The sequence below is a fragment of the Tiliqua scincoides genome, chromosome 3 (assembly GCF_035046505.1).
Source record: "Tiliqua scincoides isolate rTilSci1 chromosome 3, rTilSci1.hap2, whole genome shotgun sequence".
Taxonomy (NCBI): Eukaryota; Metazoa; Chordata; class Lepidosauria; order Squamata; family Scincidae; genus Tiliqua; species Tiliqua scincoides.
Window position 1 is genome coordinate 191,471,759 of NC_089823.1, and position 18,165 is coordinate 191,489,923.

General features: G+C 49.2%; 1 protein-coding gene across 1 annotated transcript; it reads right to left on the reverse strand.

Moving 5' to 3' along the window:
* Positions 1 to 4,560: 4,560 nt before the first annotated feature.
* LOXL4 (lysyl oxidase like 4) lies at positions 4,561 to 16,079 on the reverse strand. The gene is made up of 16 exons (XM_066621478.1): positions 15,948 to 16,079; positions 15,221 to 15,401; positions 13,823 to 14,113; positions 12,641 to 12,807; positions 10,948 to 11,153; positions 9,737 to 9,775; positions 9,195 to 9,411; positions 8,733 to 8,916; positions 8,145 to 8,299; positions 7,537 to 7,704; positions 7,121 to 7,283; positions 6,483 to 6,726; positions 5,816 to 5,931; positions 5,492 to 5,628; positions 5,158 to 5,269; positions 4,561 to 4,631 (listed from the first exon to the last, which is right to left on the reverse strand). Exons 1-16 carry the CDS (start codon positions 16,077 to 16,079, stop codon positions 4,561 to 4,563), a joined length of 2,583 nt encoding a protein of 860 aa, XP_066477575.1.
* Positions 16,080 to 18,165: the final 2,086 nt, after the last annotated feature.

The following is an 18,165-nucleotide window of genomic DNA, read 5'->3' on the forward strand; positions in this document are numbered from 1 at the left end:
CCCTAAATCAAGCATTTTTGTGACTAGAGTCCAAGTCACTGACTTGAGTTCCCAACACTGCCAACTTATTCCAAAGAACTTGAGAAGAGCTTGGCAGGATCAGGTCAAATATTCTCCTAAGCTGTGTTTGTTTTCAGCTTCCAGTGCTAGAAGCACTAGAGAGCTTTTTTTCTTTCTTCCTTTTCTTTCCCTCCTCCCCCAGCACACTTGGGTTGCATTCATTTTTCAGGTGCTAGCACACTCAGCATGCTAGCCGTCTTTCCCTTGAACTTAACGCTAAAGAAAATGTCTGCCTCCATTGTAATGATTCTGCATGGGGGACAGGATGGTAGGTGCCATTCTAGCCACTGCATCTCTATGGTAAAAATCCCATATACTTTTGAATTTGATGCCATTTTCTGTGTTGATTATCATTTGTTTTTGAATTGAGCTAGAAGCATACTAGAGGCATGCTAGTGAGGTCAATCCCTGCTATTTTCTAATTGAAAAGCAAATGCAGCCCTAGTCAGGCATCCAGTTTCACACAATGCCAACCAGATTCTTGAGGAAGTCTACTGGCAGAGCATGAAAGCAATGGTCCCCAGCAACTTTGGTATTCAGTGGCATCTGTCTCTGAACATTTAAATTTCTATTTAGCTTGCATAGATAATAGCATTAGTAGATATCTCACCCTCTTTTAAAACTGCCCGTGTCAGTGGCTGTCACCACATCTTGTGGCCCTGGGCTCAATGCATTGCTTATGATTTGTGTGTGAAGCAGGTCCTTTTGGCTGCCCTCCTGAAAGCCTACTTGAACAAAGCCCAAACCATCCTAGTTCCCCTTACCTGCTCCTCTATTGTCCTTTGACTCTCTTCCATCCTGTTCCTATTACTCCCATGTTGTGTCTCCCTGTGCCTGTCATGATCACCTATTGTGGCTGTTTAGCCTCTGAACATAAGAACAGCCCCACTGGATCAGGCCATAGGCCCATCTAGTCCAGCTTCCTGTATCTCACAGCAGCCCACCAAATGCCCCAGGGAGCACACCAGATAACAAGAAATCTGCATCCTGGTGCCCTCCCTTGCATCTGGCATTCTGACATAGCCCATTTCTAAAATCAGGAGGTTGCGCATACACATCATGGCTTGTAACCCGTAATGGGTTTTTCCTCCAGAAACTTGTCCAATCCCTTTTTAAAGGCGTCCAGGCCAGATGCCGTCACCACATCCTGTGGCAAGGAGTTCCACAGACCAACCACACGCTGAGTAAAGAAATATTTTCTCTTGTCTGTTCTAACTCTTCCAACACTCAATTTTAGTGGATGTCCCCTGGTTCTGGTGTTATGTGAGAGTGTAAAGAGCATCCCCTATCCACTCTGTCCATCCCCTTGCATAGAGACTGTGCCAGTTCTGTGTTTGTAAAGACCCAAACTTGAATGTGAAGTAGCAGCAGGAGGTTTGGAAAGAGGGGTTGTCTTGGTGGATAGTATAGATGTTGTGTCTAAAAATGTTCACAGGATGAAATTGAGTTGAGAGCTGGAGGCCAGTGAATAATATTAGGGATTTTTTTCATGAGACAGTTTGCTGAAGGAAGCCCGCTAAGGATTCCAACACTGGTGACTTTACAAATACATACTGGCAGATATTGTTAGGTGAAACAGGTGCTGCAGAGGTTTTCATACTTGGTTCTTGAAAATTCTGGGGTTCCTCAGTGAGAAGATCAGCAACAGTGGGCAAGCATCTGTAGAAAAGAGTCACTAGCCATCTTCTCCCACTGAGTTGCAGGGAAGCATTGGGAGTGTGCTAGGGCACTCTCTCCTGATGCTGACTGATAGGAAAGCCCAGTATGAACAGTGTGCACTATGAAATATGTCCCAGAATGTCTCTGTAACACTCAAGAGTTTCATGGCGGTTGCTGAGGAATTCCTCAGCGGATAAATTATGTGGGAAAATATTTCTGAAGGTAGGAAGTTTGGAAAACTCTAGATGAAGTCAGTGTGTATGTGCATGTTCTCCTATCCAGTGTGAAAACAGCCTTGGTGGCCTGTCTCATTCATCACTTGGAAAGGTTTGGAGCAAAATCAGGTGTATATCAGTGCAACATCATCATCACCGTTAGTCAACTTTGGACAGTTTAGCTTGCATGGCTGGAGCACTAGGAAGGTCCTATCGGGCAGCATGTTGATTGGAACCAAAGAGAAATTTAAAAGTTTCCTTGGGTGTAGTTGACTCTTGTACGGAGAATGGGTCCTGACATCATTTATCCCAAGTATGCAGCCACCCAGCATTAACCTGCAAACTGTTGGACAAGTGGGACAAACTTCTGGGAGAAGCAGCCAGCTAAACTTCTCCTCTGGTATGTTACCCCAAATGTCAGTCTACAGCTGCATTTTACAGACTTATTATCTGATGTAACAGCTGAAGGTTCTTGAATTAGAAGGGCAGTGAAACATCCTCAGCAGAGGAATTTAGGACAAAGTGTTTCTATGTCTTTGAGAGTCTGCTACGCCTTTTAGGTTTGGATTTCCTGTAATCATTTTCAGTCTGTGCCCTTGTGAAAGCTTCCCTAGATTTTCAAGGGTGAGCAGTGACTTACAGCACACTTCAATGTATGTTTACACAAGTATGCTCCATAGTGTTCAGTGGGGCTTACTCCCATAAAAGGGAGTATTGGAGTACAGCTTTAATCAAGCAGCACATCCTTTCATCCATCCCATTTGGCTAGGGACTGCATGCACATCTTTCTGATTCCTTAGGCCAAGATCCACTATGAAACTAGTCAGACCAGCTTGAGTCTCACTCAGTGAAAGACCTTGCAAATTTGACTGTTTCTCGATCTGCGGTGGGGCAGGATTTAGGACTGGGGACAGGCTCCATAGAGTTCAGAAACAAGGCAAAGGGGGACAAGACTGGTGTGGAGAAGCTGTGGTTTTGGCGCAACTTCACTGCGGTGCTGAAGATCGATAAGGCCGCAGGGTCTTGGCTTTGCTGCAGGCAGGTATAAATCACTTTTGCCCATTCCTCTTCCTTCCTTGACACAGACCTGAGGGCTGCTGCCTCCCCAGCCCACGGTGCCTGATGAATTGCAAGCTGCTGCTGCTGCTGCTGTCCACCTGCCATTTATCCAGGCTCTAGTCGTTGCCTGAGGGAGCACTGCAATGGAGTCAGCTGGGCAAGACACCACTTTACTATGACCTGCACTTAGCCTGACTTCCTTTTTCTTCAGGTGAAGGGCTGTGCCTCTGGGTGCACAACACTTGTTTTACTGCCCTTAACCACATGACAAGTGGCTCACTCATATCACAAGGACCATGCTGGGGCCTGGGATGCCTCTTCTGTTTCTCTCGGCAGTCACTAGTTGCTGTCACTCCCCTTCACCCAAGCGATGCCATACCAAGGAAAAGTTGTGAGCCCTGTGAAAGGGACTGAACAGCATGTGCAGTTGCTCCCTATTCTTATTCCCAGAACCAGGCTCTTCCCCTTGCATACTCTGTCTGACATTGCAGTGCTACCTCAAGTAGGAAATACATCAGCCTCTAAGAGAAAAAGAAGCACAAACCCAGAAAGGACTCTTTGTAAACCTGTGTATTTTCATTCCACTCTGTAACTCCGTCATTAGCACCACGGTTTGATTTTAAAAAAAAATCCTTCAAACCCCCCCCCCCCCCCGTTTTGGCAGAATCCATGAAATGTGGCAATAGGGAACTTTGGATGGTGAAGGGAGCCATGGTGCCTCCCTGAGGTGAGTGACCAACCCCATGTGGACTTGACCCTCATCCATCACAGTTCGTTGAACATCAGATAACTCCACAGATAGTACCATACCTTCTTTCCCCACCCCTTTAAATAATACTGAAGCCTGAGGCAGGTCACAGCTGAGGCTCATAGTAGGTAAGGACACAGACTAGCCCTGTGGCACAGATGGCTTCTCTGTATCTTTTGCCTTGGATCATGACCAAATGCACATGTAACTTCTTGAACTCGCAGGTATCTGTACCCAGGGCAGGAACATAACTGTGCCGTAGGTAGGTAGGTAGGTGCCCGTGGTCCTTGCGGCCACAGGCATGTGGAATGCCCATAGTGGGTGGGTAGGCAGCTCTGGTGCGCTCCCAGCTAAATGGGGCTCCTGAGTTCTCCAGCTGATGAAACTGGTTGAGGTAGTTGTTCTGGGCTGTTGCTGCTCACACACCCCTTCTGCCAAAGAGGCAACAGATCAGCACCTCTTCTGTGTACTGCTACTTTCTTTTGCTGGGGATGGGGGAGACTGTAGCCCCCACAGTTCATATCAGCCTCATATCTGTCCATAGCTGCCTCCTTCAATAAATACAGAAAAGCAGGCCTCGCCAAGCTGTGACAAAGAGGCAATAGGCACAGAGAAGTTTAGCCTTGGATGTCGCTGCCAGGTGTCACCCTAGGGGAAGATGGGATGGTGACAGAACAGTGGCATAGGGCTATTTCAGCTAATGGTTGCTCTCATGCCAGCCAAGGCAGCAGCTGCCTTGGCACAACCCTTGGCAGACTGCTCTGCGCCTTGAGCAACTCTGGCCCCAGGGATCCTTGATAGCCCTAGAGAGCATTTGCCTCAGACAAGATTGCTGGCCAGTCTCTGCTGTGCTTCTTCATCCCATTCTATGTTAGCTCCGTATTCATCACCTATGAGAGAGTGAGGAAGAAGACTTGGTTAGTGGCCTCTCTGGCACTGACAATGTGACCTGCAGTGTAAGAGACATGTGCAACCCCTTCCTATATTCTATTTAACAACAACAACAACAACAACAACAACAGGTATTTATATACCGCCTTTCTTGGTCTTTATTCAAGACTTTATTCAAGGCGGTTTACATAGGCAGGCTTTATTTAAATCCCTTATTAAATAGGGATTTTTACAATTTGAAATAAGGTTCTTTCTTTCAAGAACCACTACATTCAGGTGTTTCATTCCGATCTGGCTTCACATTCTGGCCTCCATCCTCCCCTGCTCAGAGCAGATGGAATAGCTCGGCTTCAGCTTGTCAGCTGCTTCAAGGTCGCAGGGTGCCGGTAGCCTCGAACTGGCGACCTTGTAGATGTTATCTTCAGGCAGACGCTCTACCCTCTAGACCAGACCTCCTGCCCAGACCAGACCTCCTGCCTGTATTTGGCCTGTATTCCTAGCCAAAGCTCTTTATTGTCCTCTTACCTGTATGGCACTCATGCAGCCAGAGGCGGTGTCCATCATACTGACACTGGCAGCGGAGGCCATTGTTGGAGAAATCTGATTCTGCTACTTCTAGTGTGGGATTCACAACCACCTGGTAGGAGAGAAGAAGCAGGTAGGAATGAGAAGGGAACTGAAAACCAGCAAGAAATGTTTTCTCACACTACTATTGTAGACTAAACTTGAGTGTGCCCATTTTCTCAAACCCAGCCTCAGTGTACATGAAATGCAGGTCAGAGTGACATCCATGTTCCTCAGCCCAGAGCACACACAGGAGATAATGTCTCTGCATTCAGATAATCTTTTTCATTCTTACCTGGAATATGTAACTCCCAGCTGGCACGTCAGTGATGTCAATCCACTGGCAATCAATGTCATGTCTGTATGTGTCCCAACAGCCCACACTGACACCCTGCTCACCAAAATTAGCACAGGCAAAACGCCGCTGTGTTCCTGTAAGGAGGATAACAAGGTGGGTGACAAAGATAGATGCTGCCCTACCTCTCCCAGGATACACTACTTTGCAGGGGCTGCTGTGTCTGTCTCCTGGTGTAGCGCAGGTAGAAGTGGGTCAGTGGTTCCACTATGAGTCTGATTTTTTCACTGCCCTTATGAATGTCTGCCATGAGTTGTCACTTACCATCTGGGCAGTTGGTGTCCTCTAGACAGAAGCTGGCCTTGTGTCCCTCAGCCACCTTGGAACCATTGAGTGTCAATAAGTCGTAGTGAGTGAAGACTTCAATGCTGTGGTAGTGCCTGTGGAAAGAAAGGGAGTGAGAAGGCTGCTGTAGGTCAGGGAAATTCAAAGGCTGAGGAGCATTGGGTTGGGCAAGGGCCAGACAGGATCCTCTTTCATGGGGAGAGGAGGAGGAGAGGGAGTAGAAATCCACTGATCCATGAAACAGAGGTTGGTGCAGAAGGGTTAGGCGGGGCTTTCCACTTGGTTCCTATTATAGCTCTGCATCCAAACTGGCCCATAATGACCACTCTGGTGTGAACATGGCTATTTTCCTAGATGCAACAAACTGAGCGCCTACCACAAAGCAGCATGCTGGGGTGTATGGTTTCTTCTGGAGACATGTGAGCCTCATCTCACGGGGGAGGAAGCAGCTGGGTTTGGGGAAGGAAAGAGCGCCTGGACCACAACTTGTGAAGAATATACAGAAGCAGGAAGAAGAAATTGACAACAGCTGTCTTTCATCCAGCTTTCTGCTCCAAAGTGAATGCACAGTAGAGGGCCTCACTATCTCTCAAATATCAATGGTGCCAACAGTGCTGCTCATGCTTTGTCACATGGCATGCTGTACCTGTGACACTCATGCCAGATCCAGGCGTGGCGGCCAGTTTTGGGCAAGAAATCAGCCCTGCCCAGGTTATGGATCTGCGAGGAGAAGCGCAGCAGGCGTCGGTGCCCGTAGGGCCATTGCATGTGATCTGCAGAGGCAGAAAGGCAGCCTTCCTCATGGGCGCAGTAAAGTATGTTCAGTGGGCGATCCTCTAGATAGGCCGTCTCCTGTACTAGTTGCGCATTCATCACTAAATCTGGGGCACCTGTTGGGAGAAAGAGGGTGTAAGGGATGCTATAGCTCAGTGTTTAAAGGGAGGAACTTTGTACTCTAATATTTACATATCCCTAATCAAGGCAATCTGCCCCCCCACACACCAAAGGCACTTCTAGTGGCCATAATCTTCCAAATGACCATAATAATTCCATACTAAAAAATGGCCATAATTATCCCTTCCTACAGCCATCTCATGACTAGATATAGCTTGAGGCACATCTCTATTCCCCCAAAACAAAACTGCTTCTTATGACTGCTGCTTCCCCCCCACACACACACACACACACAAACACACAACAAAGAGAGCTACTCTACTGTATTATGGCATCCCAGTATTCTAGCACTAAGCACATCCAAAGTGGTCTGTTCTCTGAGCTACTCACTGCTGGTGCAGGTGACCCCTGCAGAGAAGCGCCCCCCTCCAGTTGGGCAATGCACAGGCCCATGGTGCTGGCACTGCAGGATGGAGAGTTCTGTGCCTTTACAGCGCACCCCACTCAGTACCACTTCAGCAGCATTGGAGTTGCCCTTCCAGTACCACGTTTCCTGGAAAGGTGACAAAGAGTTTGGTTGAGCAGAAGCTCTTGAAGGACTTCAGGCCCCCATCACAAGACTAGCACACTAGTGCTGCCTGCTAAAGCCCACTTCACCCACTCTGCTCTTGGATGCTTGCACAGGAAGCCCCAGCCTCCTGCAGTCCAGCTCCTCCTCTGAGACGGGAGGCCTGTATCAAGTGAAGTCTGCATTAGTGTGGCTGAATGCTCAAGGAAGTACCAGAGGTTTGTAGGCAAGCACTCACCTGGAGGGCATGGCTCGCAAAGCCCAGCCCCAGTTGCCGGCACACAACCATGGCCTCCTTGAGCCCCCAGTGTTCCCCACATATGGCACCCCAGCGCATGGCACTTCCCCTGGGCATCTGTATTTCCACCACACCTTCTTCTGGATTGCGTCCCCCAGCCAGACGTATCTGAATAGGGGGAAAGGAAATGGGTTAGTGGGGAGGTTGAATTAAAGTATAATGGAAGTTATGGCACAAGTCTGTCCAGGGCTGTATTGGACTTTAAGAAACAAGAGCTAAGCTTCTTAGAACCCAGGACATGTGAGGGGCACACTGTAGTTTCCCCTCTCTTCCTACCAAACTCCATGGGATTTATGTGCACTACATGGTCCCCAGTGCCTTTCCACCCAGCCAGCTGCAAACTCTGGTTCAGTGCTTTCTCAGCTACTTTGGAAGAGCACTTACAGCACAATCCTACACGTGCCTATTCAAAAGTAAGTCCCACTGTATTCATTTGGGCTTACTCCCAGAACACGTGTTCAGGTCCAGGATTACAGCCTAAGTCCCCACTTTACATTGGCCAAGTCTCTCTACTTAGTGGTTACAGGCCTAGGTACTGGGAATCTCACCTGACTGTGGGCATTTGTTTGAGGTACATTGCAGCGAACAGCAGCATCAGCTTTGTGCTGGCACCCACTCTGCATGGCGTCCTGGGAGTTGCATTCAGCCAGCGTGCGTTCATAGCCCCGACATCGCACTCTTGTCAAGTGAATGGGACCCAGGCCTATAACAGAAGTAGCCCCAGTAGGTATGAACACTCACCAGATTGTTTCCAATGCCTACCCCTAGTATTATGACCTTCTCTCTTTTATCCATCAATATTCTCACCCCAGCATCATTTTTTCCTGGCTGTGCCCCTTTCCTGCTTCTTCACCTGCTTTGGAGTCTGTTGATTTTTATCTTTCTTTCCCCAAATCCCTATTCCCTTTTCCCATCACTAAAAAGTCCCCAGAGAATTGAAGCAATCTTCATGGATCTCTCTTGCATCTCTCAAAGTGGATGGTTCCACAGAGCAATCTGTTACTCTCCTATGAGAGGAGGACCCTGCCAAGATGGGGTCCCTGTCTCTATCTTTCCCACTCTTCCCCATATGGTAAGTGGTCAAGTCCTGGGATTCTCCTTCATGTAGTCTTTGCCTCACCCCGTGCTTTACTCACCTTGGCCCAGCTTGGCCCCAAGAAGAGCTTCTCGTGCTGTACCATATCCCAGTTGTCGACACACCACACTGGCTGCAGTCAGGTCCCAGCCATCATCACACACGGTACCCCACTGGCTGCCCAGCAGCACTTCCACACGACCCTCACCTATGTGTGCACCTGCCCGGAGACGCACCTGAGGCCCCTGCAGGAGAGGCAAGAGGGTTTAGGGGGCAAGGACAGAAGACACTATGGCGGAGTGTGTGTGTCTGGGTAACCATGGGACAACACCCCTTTCCAAAGGCTAGGCTTGCAGGGGAGCAAGAGAAAACATGACCTTGCCTTGGCCCCAAGAGTGCTGTAGGTGGCAGATCCTGGAATTCCACCAGACCATCAGTGGCCCTGCCCTTAATGCTTTCAGCCTACTTCCCAAAACAAACTGAACAAATCCTGACCCCATCAGACATGCTGTCTTCTGTTTACCTTTTTGAGCTTGGTCTGGCTAGGCAGCTTGACTTTGCTGGGTTGGAATTCAGGGCCTGGCGTACAGCTGACCAGAGCATGCATGCCACCAGGGCAGGCAGCTTTTTTCTGAGCTGGTGGGGACACGTGCAACTTGCATTCGCCCAGATGAGCCTCAGTACCCAGGCAGTTGATTTTATGGATCCAGAATGTGTTCTTCTTGCTCAAGCTTTGTAAGCTGCAAAACAAGAGGGGGAATGTTGGGCCGATGGATAACCCTGTCATCAGTCTTCCCTAAAGTTTGGAGAACTTGCTGCTGAGATCCATTGGGAAGAATCAGAGGCTGTGACTGAATCTGTCACTCACATTTCATTTTGACTCCGACCCTTCCTAGCCTGAACTTGCATCTGCAGCTTTAGGCATCTGCCTGGGAATCCCTCAGTCATTCAATTCTGGCCATCCTACCCTTGCAAAAGGATACCTCCCCCCTCCCATATCACCCTGCCCCAGATTTTGACTCTTGCAAGGCAGAAGTGAAAGCATCTCACCATCAAGTGTCTTACCTGGACCTTGGATCCTTCAGCTTCTGATTCCAAAGTTTCCTGAAAGGTTAGAAAGACAAATGTCAGTGCATGTTTGGCATGGCACTGCACACCCCTGGAGTGTGACCGGAGTTGCCATTGGGTGGGTTCTACAGAAGTCCAAAGGTAATTTGTATTTGGTATTTTTTTGTGATTTTTTAAGCGCCACCTATGTTCAAATAATTGTTCAGAACATGCTAGTATATAGAATGGAGCGGTGCCCCCCCCCCTTTTCCTCTGAAAAAGGTAAGAAAACTACACATGGCAACTACTTTGGACTACTGTTCCCAGACCTCCTCACCACTGAACTCTTTAGATCCTCCAGTAGTGCTCCTTCAAGCAGTCTCAGTAATTGCAATGATGGGTAAGCTTTTTGTATTTTTTTTAAGCACTGAGAAAACAAGTGCTGTGAGTTGCCAACAGCCTGGCTTTAGGAAGGAATATGTGCAGATACGGGGACATTCCAATGCTTTGGGGATAATTTGCTACAATTTCTTGCCCACGTGTTGAGGTCAGAGAGGATGGGCCTGACTTGCTGTGGCTCACTTTAAGGAATTTGTTGCTCTAGATTTTGAAGCTACATTGCAAGTCCCACATGAGCAAGCCACAGGCCCAGCGCCAGAAACAGCAGGTTCTGCATCTCCACGAGGAGCTGCCAGGGCCGGGCCAGCCTCCTCTGTAATTACCCCACGGTGGTTTGGCTGATTCCGACGGTGGGATGGATCTGGCACCCGCACCTGCTCATTGCAGAGCTGTATTTATAGAGAGAATGGTGGGTGGGGTGTAGAAGAGGAACCGAAGAAAACAGGCACATGGGACTGCCAGAACGTGATCAAGCAGCCATCCCACAAAACCCCAGGGATTGCACTGCCAGAACCAAAAAGGAACCTTCGGTCAAAACATAGAGAGGACATTGTGCTCCCAGGAGGCATCCATGTATACATTACATTGTGTATACATGTATACATACGTTGTGTATACATTACATTGCACTGTATTCATGCACCTGTACCTCACAAGCCGTATGGACACTCCATGCTCTCCCATAACTCATCCGGTGTTCAAGAATGCATACCCCACACTCACACATGCATCATGGTGGCTACCACTTATCACTTCCTCCATCACAGACATGGCAACTTGTCTTTCTACACGCACAGGTTCAGGGAGCCCCTCAGCCCTCTTGCTCTTACCTGTAAAATCCTTTGGCAACGCGGCCTTCACGGGGGAACCCCAGCATCCCACACAGCACTCGAGTGTTGTTGTGCGTCCAACCGACATTGCACACCTGGCGCCAGTGCCCATGGAGTTTCACCTCCACTGCACCTTCTGTGATGGGGGAACTGAGCTTGGCTCGGGCCAGGATAGGCTTGATCCGGACTTCTTCCACTTTTGAGCCCTGTAGACACATGAAGCTGCCTTATGCTGAGCCATTCTGTGGCTCCATCATGCTCAGTACTATATATTGTGCACCACCACCAGCAGTGCTCTAGGATCTCAGGAAGGCATTTCCTCAGGTACTACACCTGCTACCTGAGCCTTTTTAACTGGAGATGCTACAGATTGACCCTGGGTCCTTCTGCATGCAGCACAGGTGTTCTGCTGCTGAGTTGAGGCCCTTCCCCCTTCAGCCTGACCCAAGAGAAAGAAGGGGGTGTGTGACTCCCTGCAGTTACATATGCTGAAAGACCAGGAAACAGGCCTAAAAGCAGAGCCTCTGGAGGAACAGCATGCCTGCTCCGATGTGGTGCGCAACACCTGCATTGTGCAGGTCTTGACCTTCCACTGTCTGAAGCAGTGAGCCATATGCTATCCCATCCCAAACCTAGTGATGTGCCATCCTTGCTTTTCCCACTTCCTGGATTAGAAAAGAGGGGCTGAGCAGAGATGCTGTTGGCCACCATTTCTCCTTCATATGCTCTCTTCTGCAATCCATGGAGGAAGAGTAATGGGAGGCAAGCGGATAGAGATGGGCACCCCCAGCCAATCTGCTGCTGGAGGTAATTGCCTCTGACAGCCCCATGGATGGGTTGAGCCTAGCAGTGTGAGTTGAAGAGTGCAAATGGGGGAGCACCTGAACAGCGAAGCATCTTGTAGCACCTTCAAGGTCTACATACCCATAATCACAGAAGCATTTGTGGGCTAGAGCTATTTCATTAGCTGCATGAAGTTTCCAACTGAGGCTAATATTTCATGCCTTTGATAGTGGGCTCTGAAACCTTATGCCATGAAAACTTATGCCACAAGAATATCTGTTAGTCTTAAAGATGCCACAAGGCTCTTGACTGTTTTTGTTCCAAAAGGCGAATATACAGCCCAATCCTAGCTACTTTCCTGGGAGTAAGACCCACTGGCTCTAGTGGGACTTACTTCGGATTAGACAAGCATAGGATTGGGCTGATAGTTTTCCCTCTGACATTTGGGATAGCTCACTGACTCTTGGAGTGAGCAAGTAAAGTAGAGGCAAAGTAAGTTAGAAAGTGTTGGGAGCTTCTGTAGGCCTAATATGTAGAATTCCAAGCATTGGAAAAAGAAAGCCTCATTGCAAGTGAGTTCTGGAGGCTTATTATGGTCAATCGTCAGTGAAGAAAAGGCTCTCTTCTCATGCCTAAAGGCTCTCTCTTCCACATTAACCTGTGAAGGACTTGCATCTGTGCGAACACAGTTTATACTGTGTAACGGCAGAGGCTTGGGCTTTCAGCCTAGCTTGCTTGTCATTTGTTTACTGCCTTAAAATACCCAAGTTGGTACATAGAAATCAATTGAAAAGCACTCCATACAGTTAACTAAAAGAATAAGCAAGTTTTTCAGAAGTCAAGAATCCCTATATTAGGTGAACAGGTTATAGGGATTATGAAGCCATAGTGGTCAGTGAGTTTCCCTCACCTGGATCTGGAGGCGTGGAGCAGCAGGGTTAGGTCGCTGCAATCCTTTGCACACCACACCACTGTCCTCATTGTGGTTGCAGTCAGTCACACCCCAGCCATTGAACTGACACTCTGCCAAGGAGCTCTCTGTGCCAGAGCAGCGCATGTTGTCCATCCAGATGGGGCCTGGAGATACAGAGGATCAGAAGTTACAGCAATTGTTTCCTGTGGGCAGCTGGCGCTATTTGATTTCTACCAAGCAGATGCTGCTTTCTTAGGGAAGGTCACCCTCCTGTTCATACTAGAGGACAAAACTCTTCATTTCAAGACACCAGCTCAAGCATTATACCTTTGTGTATAACTGACCATGCAGATTTGACTGTGCATCTCAGGAGAAGAATAAAGAAATAGGTGGAGTTCAGATTACAGCAATTATTCTGAATCTCTCTGAGTTGTTTGCAGTATTGCTAGACTGGATGGAAGTTAAAGGACGGTAAATAGGTATGAAGTGGCCATATGTATCTATTGTGGCTTTTGCAACAACTTGACTTGGATACAAGCTTACATTCAAGATGGAGACTTGCATTTAAGACAGGCACACCACTGGCGGTACTATATAAATACATGTTCTATAACTAGTTTCTTTGCTTTTGTTGCCAGGTTGGCAGCTTCCTACTCTTGGGAAAATGCCTGGTGCTCTGGGACAATGCGCAGAGTTGGAGTACATCAGGGACAACAGTACAACAGGGAATCCCTACTAAGAGGCTGCAGGGAGGAGGCCTGCCTTATTCTTTTGATGCCACTTAAGAAGAAAGAATAAGCCAAGGTGTGCCAGACAGATGCCCACTCATTGCATGCCTTTGGTGGGTTTTGTGCTGGTACAAGAAGATTATCACCTGCCCAGAGAGTATTGCTTCCCTTGCCCCAGTGATAAGAAGGAGTTGCGCTGTGGTTGAAGCCTGTCTAAAAGTCCCACTTTGGATCTTGTAAACCTAAAAGGTTTGGAATGGGCTGTGATCACCATGTGTGGGTTCCACATGGAACATCCTGAAGGGAAATGCATGCTACACATGCACAGAGCACTCTTAGTCCTACAACTTCTGAGACTTAGCTCCATCTATTGAAAGCAGGTTCCCAGGACCCAGATCCGGTGAGACCTGAATTAAATTGAGTTTCCTTCCATATCCCAGCCCTTTCTTACCTTCTCCGGGACCATACTTGGCACTGTGGGACCAGTTCTCTGCTGCTTCATAGCCCAGTTGCCTGCAGGCCACATCTGCCACAACGATGTTGAAGTCATCATCACACACAGTGCCCCATTGTTCATTGTAGAGAACTTCCAGCCGCCCTTCACCTGCTTGGCTCCTGGGTCCCACCAGCCGCAGCTGAATGTTCGGGTGTTGTGCCCAGCTGAGTGCAGCCAGGCATCCCAAGTGGAGGAGGGTAAGAGAATAAGGTAGCATCACGGATCCCAAGGCTGCCTTGGAAAGACCTGGGAGACACAAGAATCGAGATGAAAGCTGCAGTTCTCTCTCTCTCTCTCTCTCACACACACACACACACACACACACACACACACACACACACACTTACACTTAATGGGGAGTAAGTGTCCATTGAAATAAGCAAGATTTGCTTCTGAATAGGTAAGTTTAGGATTGTACCACAAACACAGCATGTTTTTCTGAGAGAGAGGGGTAGGTGGAACTCCCTGCCACAAGAGCTGAAAGGGCAAAGACCACATTTCAGATTTAAGGGAAGGGGTAATTTCTCTCTGGATACCAGTCTGCTTGACCCAGGAAGTTACAGGGCAGAGCTGCTGGGGGTACCCAGAGGATACTAACATTTAAATCCTCACAGGATTCCTCCTCCCTCCTAAATAAGATCTCACATCATCCCCCAGGGCCTGACACCTTCTGTGAGTGGCCACCACTAAGGACAGGCAGAAGGATGGAGGGATGTGGAGCTCAGCAGATGGGTGGATTATTCTTGCTGCACCTAAAAAACGACGAGCAGTAAAGACGATATCTAGATGTGTACAAAGGGACACAGAGGCCGGACCCTTCGATAGGGCTGACAAAGAGATGTGCCCTGACACAGCTGGGTAGATCCAAGCAGATGCGGCTGGATCAAGACAGATCAGGCAGGTTGTTTGGGCAAGACAGGGCACAGCAGTCCAGCCCCCCCTCAGAAGCAGGATGGTGACTTACAATCCTCTCTCGCATCCCCCCCCCCCCGCAGTCACTGGGAGGATGGGGTGGTTATTGGACCTCATGAGCTGTCTTGGGGGTGGGAGGGGGGAGTCCGTCTTCCTGGCTGGTCACCTGGTCTCCGAGCATGCCGAGCTCACCTTGGGCAGAGTTCGTGGGGAGAGAAGCCCCTCTTGCCCCACTGCCCTCTCCCGATGTCCCCCCTCCCCAGCTGAACCGAGTTCACTTGCTGATGGGACCCCTCCAGGCACCCACACCTTCCCACAAGCTGCACTCTCCTCTCCCCCCCCTTCCAGTTCCTTTGGGGAAGGGGACGCAGGACCACCCCCTCCTGAGAAGGCAGAGCCTGCCAGCCCCACGATCTCCAACCCTGGCTGGGCTTTACTCACCTGCAGGTGGGGAGAGGAGGCCGGCAACGGCAGGAGAATGGAGGGCTGAAGGTGATGGAGGGGGCGAGAGGCTGCCGGAGGTGATGGAGCGGAGGGCTGTGCGGGGCCGAGAGCGCGAGGTGCGCTCCGTCTGCAGCTGGTCCCCTCCCGGCCCTTTTATGGTGGCCGTCGCCCCTGGGCTCTGGCTCCGGGACAGAGGGGTGGAAGGGGCGGGCACGCGGGAGCCTCCACTGCCTCCGTGCTCAGGGAAGCGTCGGGAGGTCCCCGAAGGACCCAGAAATAGAGCCGCCGCCCGCGCTCCGGCAGGTCCCTCCCCCTCCCTTGAGACAGGCAGATGTCCAACAACCAGCCCCGGCGCGGCGCATCTCCAGCCCGACGGAAGCTGACACCTGTGGGACTGCTGCCTGCGGTGTGGCTAAAGATCGCGGGGGCCTGGGCAGGAGCGCACACCTTTGCAGGCTGATGTCGTCCTGGGAGGTGCGGGGGAGACTGGATGGGGGCTCAACCCTTCTCCCACCTGCAGATTCTCCCCCTGCAGCTTCTGCCCCACACCTGATTTCCTCAGCCAGGCTTATTTCCAACCTTTGAGCCAGCTTGGGGGGTGGGATTTCATCGGAATGGGGGAGAGAATTGCAGTGAACAGGAGTTGGTAGTGTTGTTGCCACCTGTAACTACAGCAGTGGCAGTGAAGGAGAAAGGCCACACCTGTCCTGTTAACTTTCCTTGCCAGGGACCATTGATGGTGTCCAACTGGGGAAGCCACAAACAGGCAAGAGTCCTCCACTACTGCCCCTTCCCCTGTGGATGGCAGCGGGAAGGAGAACTTGTGTCCATCTGCTGCCTGGTTCTCAGGTGCCATGCGGGGGAACGGGGGGGGGGAGTTTGCTGGTACACACAAGCACCTTCCAAACCACATGTGCCATTGTAGGGTTCTTCCTCACCCTCCACCCAAAAGTTGGAGCTGCCATTGATTAGAGCTGTCGGGTTGAATGACTCAAAACTTCCAGTGTTTGAGTAGGGAGCTGGTGATGTCGCATGACTGCCAGTCCTTAAAAAATGGGGGGGGGGGGGAAATCTGGAGCAGATCCTTGTGATAAGAGGATGGAGCCCAGCAGCACCCCCAAAACGACCTGAGATTAACCTTTGCCATCTGTCCCCCTGAGAAAACAGCAGTCATTTTTTTGGCAAACAGGCAAAGCTAATTGGCATTAGAAAACAAACATGTTTGCCTCATCAAGTGTTGATTTTCCACACGTTCTATATTTGGTTGCAGATGAACAAGACAACTTACAGTACATACAATGCTCCCTTTGGGTTTATTAACCTTGGGATAAATGCTCACCCAATACATGGCACTGTCAGCTCTGTTCCTGGGCAATTTGGATAACTGAACTAGTAACAGGTCACCCACAGCAAGTTTTGGAGAGAGCTGTTACCACTATCTTAGTACCTGCAAGCAAACTGGATTTGGGGCATAAATATCAACACAGTTCAGCTTCTTCCAACAAGATAATAATTCATCATGTCCGTGCTATGCCCCTTCCCAATAAGTATGGTCTCCATCAGTATCATGGGTCATCATTCACAGCCACATCAACTAGCAAAGACGTTTCAGAAACCGTTCTGCCTCCTGTCATCCGCAATGGCAGCAACCCTGAATGCATGTCTCAGGATTGCCCTCATATTTTTTCCCATGATACAGAGATGGAGACTTGGGAGTTGTGTCTTCTGTGGAATCTGCTGCCAAAAGAGGCTGATTCATAGTAAGGCCAGCCCAGGTTCATTCCCTGAGCAGACTCATTATCTCAGAATGTGTTGCTGAGAAGAGGGACTGCACACTTCCTATTGGGGAGAGCTTTCTCTATCGTTTTGCTGTAAAGGCACATGGCATTCCCATGAGAATCCACTGAAGGCCACTTGAAGCAGAACCATTACAATTAACAGCAATGCCTTTCTCCCAGTTGTGCCTCCATTACAAGAACATTTGTGTCAGTACAGTCTAAGTATACACACACACACACACACACACACACACACACACACACACACACACACACACACACATTTAGGTGTTACCTTTCTTCCTATTCTCTCTTCTGTGTTTTCTCACTTTCCCTGTGAGTTTGGAACAGGGAACCTGCCGAACCTTCGGTGTGGCAAAATGTCATTACATGATCTGAAAGGTGACTGGAGTGTGCTGCAAAATAATTTTACTTGAACTGTGGACCTGTTTGAACAAGGACATAAAATGGCTGCTGCTCTAGGGTTCTAATCCCCGGAATGGCTTCCCTAACTACAACCACTCATGGGACACACGTAGGTTCCTGCTATTAGTCAGTCATAATAACTGCAGATCTGTTCATTGGTTTTTCTGTGACACTCATGCTAAGCCATTGACAAGGGGCACACTGCATAGCTGATTGAGTGAAAGAATAAATGAATGCATGAATTGAATGCATGATTGAATTAAAGGCCAATCCTGAGAGGAATGTTACATTGGAAGACACTTCCTCTGTATTTGGTCCTTTCTGAATGCTGAGCTTTACTCATTGGGTCCAGACGGCCAAACCTGAACCAAGGAGACATCACCCCAGCAAGCGCTTTGTTTGTAGGGAAATGACTGTTTACCAGCATCCATACTCTTTAGGCTAAGCTGCTTGTAAATTTAGATTTTTGCCCAAGTAAGTGTAAAAATCATGAGAATTTTTGTGAGGATGATTGGGCTAGTGTTGAGGGCACCCATTGGACAGTGTCCTTGGCATCGCTGTGATGTCACAAGTGTCTGCCCACCCACCTACTCTGTTTTGATAGCCTTACTGATTTAAACTGAATTTGCTAATTTACCACCCCCATTGAAAATACAACCACAGGTCCCTAACACACTGGTCCAACCATTCACACAAGCTGGTGCAAATGTCAGGTAGCTGACTGCCCTAGCTTCCCCC

Excerpts from the sequence above, each read along its gene's own strand:
- LOXL4 (XM_066621478.1), bottom strand. The coding sequence starts at position 16,079 with ATGGCACCTGAGAACCAGGCAGCAGATGGACACAAGTTCTCCTTCCCG. Across the intron at positions 15,402-15,947 it reads GACACCATCAATGGTCCCTG|AGCCCAGGGGCGACGGCCAC; the intron begins GCAAGGAAAGTT and ends TCCCGGAGCCAG. Across the intron at positions 9,776-10,947 it reads GTTGCCAAAGGATTTTACAG|GAAACTTTGGAATCAGAAGC; the intron begins GTAAGAGCAAGA and ends CTAACCTTTCAG.